Below are 9,391 nucleotides of genomic sequence, written 5' to 3'. Positions count from 1 at the left end.
ACAGATAGCTTCCCTTTGTTTATTTGGGTGATAGCAAATTTAATCCAAAAGTACAAAATGGTATCTAATGTTAGAAAACATCCTTACATATTCTAAATGGCATGACATATTGGAAATAGTTATAAAAACTACCATCTTTTGACAAATTGCTGGACAAAAATGTTTCATACTTCAGAGCTGTGTCACTGACGAGCACAGAATGTAAAAGGGATTTTGTAAGAGGAATGTCTGCTCTTTGTTCTGTGCTATGTACAATATCAGAATAAAAAACATATTCATAATTATTTAAAGAAACTGTGTTCCTGCATGGAGCAGCAGTTCTTCTCTGATAGAAAATCTTTTGCTATAATCACATGATTAGTCTGAAAACTCTATTTACACCTTTCCTCATCATTAACAAACAGCATGTGTAGTAAACGTATGTACAGTATAAAACTCCCTCATATAAACTGCCAGCAAAACCCTGCAATCTGCAAATAGGAGGAAAAGCCAGAGTAAACCATTAAAAGTTGTGTAATTTGGTATTAAAACTTTTTTAGTACTTATTTTATATTTTCTTCTCATTGTAACAGTACTGTTTTGTCATATTATTAATACTCAAATTAGCCTTCAAGTAATTATCCTTGAAAATATCTAATGTTTCATATAGAAAAAAACAACAATACACAGTAGAACATTAAGCATTAGTCAGATACAGTTAAACCAGAAATAATTGCACTTTGTTAATTATGAGCAATTGCATGTGCTGCATAACAATAAAAGACGAGCGACTTCCTGTCCATCGATTGACCATTCACTGACCACAGCACCTGAGCTCTACAGTGACGACGGTTTCAATTCTCAGTCATTCTGAAGGTGTTTGAGCGCAGAGTTTCTCCTGAGAGGAAGAGGTTCTCACATGAAGATGGGCTTGAGGGGAGTGTGAACTTTCCCAGGTCCCAGCGTTCAGGACCAGTCTCCACATCAGGGGAAACAGTATTGAGTCTGTAGCGTTAGAGTAGATAAACACTGTTAAATCCTCTCCTCGTGCTCTTCCTCTCATTTTCTGTTCAGGCCCCCATGTTAACACCCATCTCTGATGATCCAATCACAACTGGTTCAGCTCTATGTGAAGGTGTGAACGTACCCAGGACACATCTGTGACCACCTCTGTCACAGTCTGATTAGACCCAACACAGAATATTGTAATATTTCTAGTGCATTAACAACAGACTGGTTAATCTGATTTGATAAAACAACCACACAGATGTGTTTATTTGCAGATAAAGGAAAGGAAGGAAGGAAGGAAGTGACATCTGATACACAGTGGGAGAAACCAGTATTTGATCCCCTGCTGATTTTTGCCTTTATTTCACTTGATCAAATTGTAATTCATTTATTAATATTATTTCTGAATGTTTTGTTGATACTGTGCGTCTCTCTCTCTGTTAAAATGAACTTACCATAAACACTGTAGACTGTCCATTTCTCTGTGGGGGAGCCAACTTACAAATTAGCAGGGGATCAGATACTTATTTTCCCCACTGTCAGTGGTCACTGGAAACACAACTGAAAGCAGGTGTGAAATGACAAAAATGTAGAGCTGACCACCTGTGACTGGATCTCTGAGGACGCTGTTAAAGTGTTAGTTCAACATTTTGGCAAATGTGCCCATTGCCATAATCCCTATAGTCATAGCAGTAGTTTCATTACCTTTAATTATCGGTGCATGTTGTTTTGAGATCTGCGGGGCAGAGACGTGAGCTGCTCAGTGAACACAATGGAGGTGAATGGTAGAGGTCCCCTGTCCCTCATCAAACTCATCAAATCCAACAACTCCACAACGCTCTGGTGGACAAGTTGTGACCTGCACATTTACCACACTATGAGATAATAACGTAACATTATGAGATGAAGTTGTTTTGGAGGCAAATGCAGCTGGAACTACGTTCCAGACACGGCTGCTGGGCGGAGTGATTTCAAAAGTAAGTGCAAGTAGTTTCGAGTATTTGCATCATCTGTCGTAATGTTAAATGATTATACATGATTATCTCATAGCGTGGTGAATGTGCAGGTCACAACTTGTCCACCAGAGTGTTTTAGGTGTTGGATTGTGTATTTGATCGTTCACCTAATAGTAATGAACTTACCCCTATGACTCTAGGGATTATGGCAATAGGCAAATTTGCCAAAATGTTGAAGTATCCCTTTACCACAGGTCTGACCAGGGGGTGACAGTGTGGAGAGGTGCAGAGAGAGGGCGGGGCTGCTGTGGCTGTTCAAGGGTGCTAAGCTAACAGGTGAGGGTCATTTCCATATCACTGTGACGTTCACCAGCTCTTCCTGTCCCTGGAGTTCTCCGCCATTTTCAGTTTCTTGACCTCCCTGAGGACGAGGTCGGCCTTCTCCAGCTTCTCCAGGGCCTCGGCCAGCAGATCCTCGGGCGTGTCCTTCCCATCGCCTCCCTCCTGGGACTGGGACTGGGACTGGGACTGGGACTGGGACTGGGACTGGGACACTCTTCTCAGCAGATCTCCCGTCTTTTCCTTCTCCAGAGCCACTTGAGTCTCTAGTTTCTTGACGTCATCCGTGGGGCCCCAGCTCTGGCCCCTGGGCCCGGGTTTGGGGCTGAGGGCGGGCTCGGACAGCAGGTCTCCGATGGAGGCCGACTTGGCCTTGATGGGGGGTTTCAGGGGAGCGCCGGGCTTCGTGAAGGTCTTGGATATGACTTGAGGCTTGGTCGTGGCCTGCGCCGGCTTTGGACTGACGGCGACGCGGACGTTGTCCTCGCCGGCGTCCAGCGCGTCCAGACCGGCGTTGCTCCCTCTCAGCGCCGCCGTGGACGCCGCCAGCATGTCCTCGCTCCCCGAGCCTTCGCTGTCGGCGTCCGAGTGCTGCCCGCTGTCCACGGACTTCTCCTCCGTCTTCTTCTCCTTCTTCTCCCCGGGCAGACTGAGCAGCGGGCTCAGGCTGATGCTGTCGCCGACGGTGACGGGGACGTTCACAGACACGGCCGCCGGGGGGACTTCACTCTTAGGGAGGACGTCTTCTTCTTGAAGAGAGCTGTCTGAGGTATCTGAGGCTGTGCACTCCTGTCTCTCACTGGGCTTGTCCTCTGCGTGCTGCGTCTCGGGCTTGTTCTTGGGGGGTGGGGGAGGCGAGCTGCTCATAGTGTTCCCTGACTCTGCAGGACTCTGCTCTCCTGACCCGGGACTCTCATCGCCTCTGATCCACGGCACCGTGTCTTTAGAAACACAAAGTCCAACCTTAGCTGTTGCTGTCGTCTCCTCCCCGCTGTCGTCGGCCGAGCCCTGGCCCTCTCTGTCTGGCTCCGCAGCAGCAGCAGCAGCGGAGGGTTTGTTCTCTTTGGATGGGGGGGTGGGAGGCTGGGAGGTCTCTGCCAGGTTGCTGCCAGAGCTGGGTTTGTTGGGAGGGGTCGGTGGTGGTGGGCCTGTCTTTTTCTGGGCTTCCGGACTCTTGTCGGTGGTGGTCTGGTCTGGAACCTCTTCTCCAGGTGAAACACAGGACTTGGCTTCTTTAGATGGAGGCATTGGAGGCTTCAGGACCTTAAAAACAGTCACAATATTATATAGAAACAGAAAAACTGACACTTTGGTACCAAGTTATTAGAGCCATATTTGCATATTTTGTTTGATCGTTATTATCATTAAAGGGACAACGAGGAGTTTCTATTTGGTTATAAAAAAGTCTCACGTTAATGTGGATGAATCTCCGCTACCCACACTTGTTAATGGGCCCATTTTCGATAAATATATAGTTTTGTCTCTATGGTTATTTTGTTATTATTAGTGGTGGTGGAAATGCTGGGCGAGCCGACCAGCGTTTCTTTACTTTCGGTTTTGTGGCGAGTCATGAGAATAACGCCGCCGAATCTCCGTTTATGGTGGGAACTGCGACGGTATCTGATCGTCTTTGAGCCTCTGACTTTAATTCTTGATGAATGAAAACATGAGTCCGTCTTGCGCTGGTCAAAGAATTTCACGGTGCGCGGAGGCTCATAAATGTAGTGGGAAAACACTTTGCTTTTCCAAAACTCCTCGTTGTCCCTTTAATATTATTGAACATAGCTGTTAACATGAGGTTCATAATTTAATTTGACTGTTTGATTATTCTATATTCATTGTGTTTATTGTGATGAGCCACCTCCCAGGAAATGATGACACAAAAGGGGAGAGTGGGACAGGTGTCTCAGAGGAGACAGGGGAGCCATAATGTTTTCAGACCGCTCTCAGTTTTTTCGTTTTACTTTTCTTTTAGCGTGACTCTTAAGTTGTGTGTGTGTGGACACTGCAAACCAGACACGAATGAATTTGACTCAAAAGATGCAGTGATTGTTTTTTATATTGGAGCGCGTCACAACCGCAGCGAAACCCCTGAGCAAAGGACGGCGGTTGGAAACCGGTTGCCGGTCAAAATGGCAAGTCGATGCCAATACACAAAAAATACGCTTTTTTCCGGTACCGTGACGACCGAATATACAACTTTGGCCTTGGTGGGCCGTGTCGAGTCCTGTCGGGACTGACGCCGACATTATACGCGCCCGGTCTCGGTTCGGCTACAGTCGATCTCGCGGTCCGTTTATGTGAACGCATCCTGACCTCGAGCCTCTAACTGCTCGGTGTGCTCCACAAGTTTGAGCTCATGTAAACATTAGCTACGTGCCATGTGTCCAGTCAGTTGTTATGGAAAAATGACGCTCTGACAGGGGTGCAGCGTTTGAAAAAAAATGAAACGAGTCGTTTTTGCACCAGTGTGTGAACGCAGCCTAAAAGTGAATGAATGAGAACAACAGTTGTCTTGTTGAATTACCTGAGGGATTAAAGTAATGACTAGACTGTTTTCTGTTTGTGTTGAGCCATATTTACCATTTAAAATCTGTTCTTACTTCATGTTTCCGCTGCTCTTTAAATTCTGTGCGGTGTGACGAGTTGTTGAAGGAAGCACAGTGGAGCTTAAATACAAGAAGATTTGATGTGAAACTGTTATTTGTTTTCTTATAAAGTGGCCTAATGAATTGTAAAGCACGTGGGTCCTGTTTCTTTTTTTAAACATGGTTTTGAAAAATGATCAAGAATCGTGGAACTTTGTTGGTATTGGTATCGACTACTGAACTTCTGGTATGGTGACAAGCCTACAGTATATGGCATCATACACACCTTTTTGTCTGGGCCATCAGATTCAACCTCAGGTGCTGGACTGGGTTTAACCTCTTTGGTGGGGGGCATGGGAGGTTTGATGACCTTTTTCTGGGGGCTGACCTCCGGCTCAGTCTGGGGCCCCTCCTCGGGACTTGGCCCTGACTGTTTCTCTGTAGGTTTGCTGGCGCTGGGCTGAGGGGATGGGGCTTTGACAGCTTCTTTGGGCCTCTCGGTACCATCGACGTTGTCTGATGGCCCGTTGGGCATGATGGCGCTCTCCAGGTCGAGATCCAGCCGCAGGATACCATCAGATGACACGTCAGCTACCTGGAGGGCAAAGAGAACACCATGCAGATGAGCCAGCTGTAATCTAGAAGCTGATGAGTCTTCACTTCCCAATTAAGATGTCATGCAGGTTAATTAGCTTTATTAGCTAATTGCAAATAAAGACCAAGAGTGGTGTTTCTCTTTTGAGTAGAAATACTGTTGTCATTCACTAATCAACTGCAACCCTGTTTGTTTCAATCATCGTTTAACCAATGCCAATAATACTCATCCTGCAGATCTTTCACATTAAAAGTTTTCCATAAATGAAGGGATTTTAATGTGTTGTAGATTAACAGTGATAAAAACTGGCAAGAATGAATTTGTCAATAACAGCAAATGTGAAATAGGACTTAATAGCACATTTCAATAACATCAACAACAGTTTAATTTATTAGAGATATACTCAATACAGTAAACTAGATACACTAAAACAAGTTAACAGTAACATTTTCCATATTGCCTAGTACCTCAATTACTATTTTAAACTAATAATCTTAAGGCTGCAGGGTTGTGTAATACTGTCATGGTGCTTTCTTTTCTATCATCATGAGTTCTATTTGCAATAGGCGTCATTGACACATCCTGTTCAGTAATGTGTTCTCAATGGCACTTTTGTTTTTATATTTTATGTTGTGTTGATTGTATCTGTGTGCTGTGGAAGCATGATATGAAATGTATGCAGCACTGCCAGTCTAAGACACATTTCCCCATGGGGACAATAAAGTGTAATCATATCATATTGTATCATGTCGTGTCGGATCTCATCGTATCGTATAGGAATTAGAATGAAAGTTATTTTAAGTGTTTACATTTTGGACCAAAAGAAAACCTTTAAACAGAGTTATAAAAATATCAGGCATGAAATCATCCAGACTTAGTGGAAGGTGTGTATGTTTGAAGCATCCTAATGTGGCAGGATTTGACGCTTGGGTCCACACTGACAAAAACACAATCACATGACCTTCATATACACTAGGCATACTATATGTGAGCTGGTGTAAACAGGATGCTCTCTACTTTGTTGGTGGCAGAAAATACAACAAACAAGGAAGAGCAAAGAGAAACAGTAAGGAAATGAGCAAATATTTCTGTTTGGACTGATGATGGGATGAAACTGTTACTGAGAGTCACAGAAAAACAGGGTGGTTGTGCGCACATCCAATGCCTATCTTAGGCCAGGTGCCGGACAGTCAGAATAATTGCAAAGAAAAAAGGCAATCATGTGTGCAGATATTCCCTTTTTTCTTTACTGTTACTGAGAGCAACACGTGAAACTGAGGAGGTCATGGCTCTGGAAAACACAGACTGTTTATCATTGTTTTCATCTGGAGAGGAGTCACGTGAGTTAAGGAAGGATACATCTTGACTGATAAGACCTAATCAGGAAGTGACCGCCTGTGTCACCGGCCTGTGTCACAGTCAGCAGTGGTTTCTGTTTCTTTCTGTGCAGACAACAACACCCCTGAGTTTTTCAAAAATAAAATCAGCTCAGAAGACTAAAACGCAGCAGTGTGGATGTAAGACACAAACCTCTTTCATGTGTATCCTGGTCGGTGGGCGCCGGTTGGGGTTCCCTTTGGGTCTCGATCGAGTGACGTGCTCCAAGTTGTTGCCTTCATCAATCTTCACCTGTGAAACCATGAAGAGTTTGGTTTAGGCTGAGGGCGTAGAGACAGGAAGGAGTCACCGACATCACCACGTACACGTCTTTACCTCATCAAAGACTTTGTTCTTGGCTCGGTGGATGCCATCAGTGAGGGCTTTGATCCAGGCCTCCTTCTCCTCTGCATTCTGGGCCTGGAACTTCACATCGTGGACCTTCAAACACAGCAGACAAATACAGGTGCTCCATGTTTAGAATGAACAAATCAAATAAAAGCAAGAGAATTCAATTTTTATTTGGTTTTTTTTTCTGTCAACCTACATAATGATAAAAGAAACTGCTAAAAGCTAAAAACAAAAACAGATCTTATCTTAGTCAAGTGCATGCTGTTTTTTCTTCTTCTCTCACTTCTCATTTTTCTCACTGTACTATATTTGACACATAAAAAGCTAATTTTCTATGTTTTTGTTCAGATTAATAAAAGATCAAGTACAAAGAGTCAGAGAAATAAGTGAGAATCAACCAAACTACACCTTTTTATTTAGTAAAACAAATTACCTTTAATTCATATGCCCTCTGTTATCTTTCTATTAGTTATTACAGCTGTTATAATCATTGAAACTCTAAAAGAATATGTAGTTATTATACTATTATAGGAAATTATTATTTATTTATGAATAATACTTATTATTACACAATCATTACAGTGATTATCTCTTATCCTGTGTGTCCTCCCTGACCTTTGTTCTGGACCCTTTGCTCGTAATAATTCTGTCTGACTGAACCTCTATGAATTTTAATTGAATGAATGTTGTAAACATTAAATGAGAAATAAAACCAAGGCTTCACTTCCAACATTTATTATTCATCTCATGCTTTTCTTTTCTTAAAAATCCTTTGAAATAAACGGCTGTAACTGTAACCAGTTCACTGTTGAAGCTGCAGTTTCAGTTCTAGGAGCCCTGTGTTTATTTTTATACAGTTTATGAACCTGCTCAAATGTCAGTAGCATCACACATTTCCTGTGAAACCTCCTCCAGCATGGCTGACCATCTGATCTGGGGTCAGGCAGAGATAGAAGGCTGGCTGTGGAACACGCTGCTGCTTCTGCTGCTGTCTTTGTCTCGCGGGCCTCATTCAGCCACACAGAGCTGAAGAGGGTTACCCCGGAGAAACCCAGAGAGCGCCAAGCAGCTCTTCACATCCTGGTCACATCTCCTCACTTCATTCACACTCAGCAGCACAACAGAACAGAGCACAAACTACCAACACATCCAGGAGCTCAGAGTTGAACAAACGGGGGATTGTATTCAAATGTAGGTTTCAGCTTTCCAAGCAATTGTTTGCAGCAACGTTTTCTCCCTTTGCTTCCTACACGACAGTGTAAAGCTACGTTTCCATCCCATTTCTCATCATTAGTTTCATCTTCAATCTTCACTTGCTCCTGTGAGTGTTTTAATCTCAATGTTTTCTGTAGTGCTGACTGATAAATTGAATTTTCATCATCACTGTGTTATGAATGAGCAAGGACACATCGCAGAAGACTGACTGAAATGTGATGATTGAGAAAGACTGATTTTATTTATACACTATATGCAGACACATACAATAGGGTGTGGCAGTGGAGACCAGTGAGGTGTGAACTCTTAACAGTTACAACCTGTCAGTAAACAGCAGTCAGCTTCCTTCATCACACCTGTTCAACAACTTCAACAGGCAGAGAAGTGGTGTTGCTTTGTATGAGTGCATCATGTTAATGTAATGTAAACAGTGGCCTGCTGTGAACATGCAGGATTTGACACAACCCCCTGTGCTATAATATAATAATATTATAGGTGGTACAGGTGGCAGAGGTAAATACATATATTTATGTATATATAAATAATAATATTATTATATACATATAAAATATATTATTATTATAGCTCTATTTGTGTTTTGTAGCGTTTTGTAATAACCGCCTGCCACGCCCTGGCTTCAGTTAAAGGACAATTCCAGGCGAATTCAACTCAGGGGTGTATTTTCATATCATTTTAGGTCTAAAAGAATGAATCTGAAGATTTTCAGTTTAATCGCTCCTGTTTTGCGGTAGTTGCATCTGTCTGCGCATCGCCACGGCAGCAATGAATGGGAGTGGATGTAAGTTCCGCTGTTTAGGCTGTTTCCAGCCCTCAAAGCCGCAATTTTTTTCCACAGACAGCATCAGATGGCGACTCAAACATGCACCGAGAAGTTTATTTACTTCAAGCAAGCCGACATGTTTGTAAAACTAGATCTAATTCAAAGTCTCCCGGAGTCTCGCGCGAGCCCGAAGTTGCAGTGC

General features: G+C 43.3%; 1 protein-coding gene across 1 annotated transcript in view; it reads right to left on the bottom strand.

The window, feature by feature from the left end:
- The window catches only part of plekho2 (pleckstrin homology domain containing O2), a 35,818-nt gene continuing 26,427 nt past the window's right edge, over positions 1 to 9,391 (bottom strand). Inside the window, exons 4-7 of the mRNA XM_085771368.1 lie at positions 7,179 to 7,283; positions 6,996 to 7,094; positions 5,157 to 5,465; positions 1 to 3,545 (exon numbers count right to left, since the gene is read on the bottom strand). Coding sequence (XP_085627494.1) covers positions 2,310 to 3,545; positions 5,157 to 5,465; positions 6,996 to 7,094; positions 7,179 to 7,283 — 1,749 coding nt within the window. The 3' untranslated portion in view covers positions 1 to 2,309. The remainder of the gene's footprint in view (positions 3,546 to 5,156; positions 5,466 to 6,995; positions 7,095 to 7,178; positions 7,284 to 9,391) is intronic.

Source organism: Trachurus japonicus, chromosome 3, assembly GCF_045865225.1.
Source record: "Trachurus japonicus isolate A0001 chromosome 3, Traja_1.0".
Classification (NCBI taxonomy): Eukaryota; Metazoa; Chordata; class Actinopteri; order Carangiformes; family Carangidae; genus Trachurus; species Trachurus japonicus.
The sequence above is the reverse complement of the archived record's forward strand: the minus strand, read 5'-3'. Positions and strand labels throughout refer to the sequence as shown.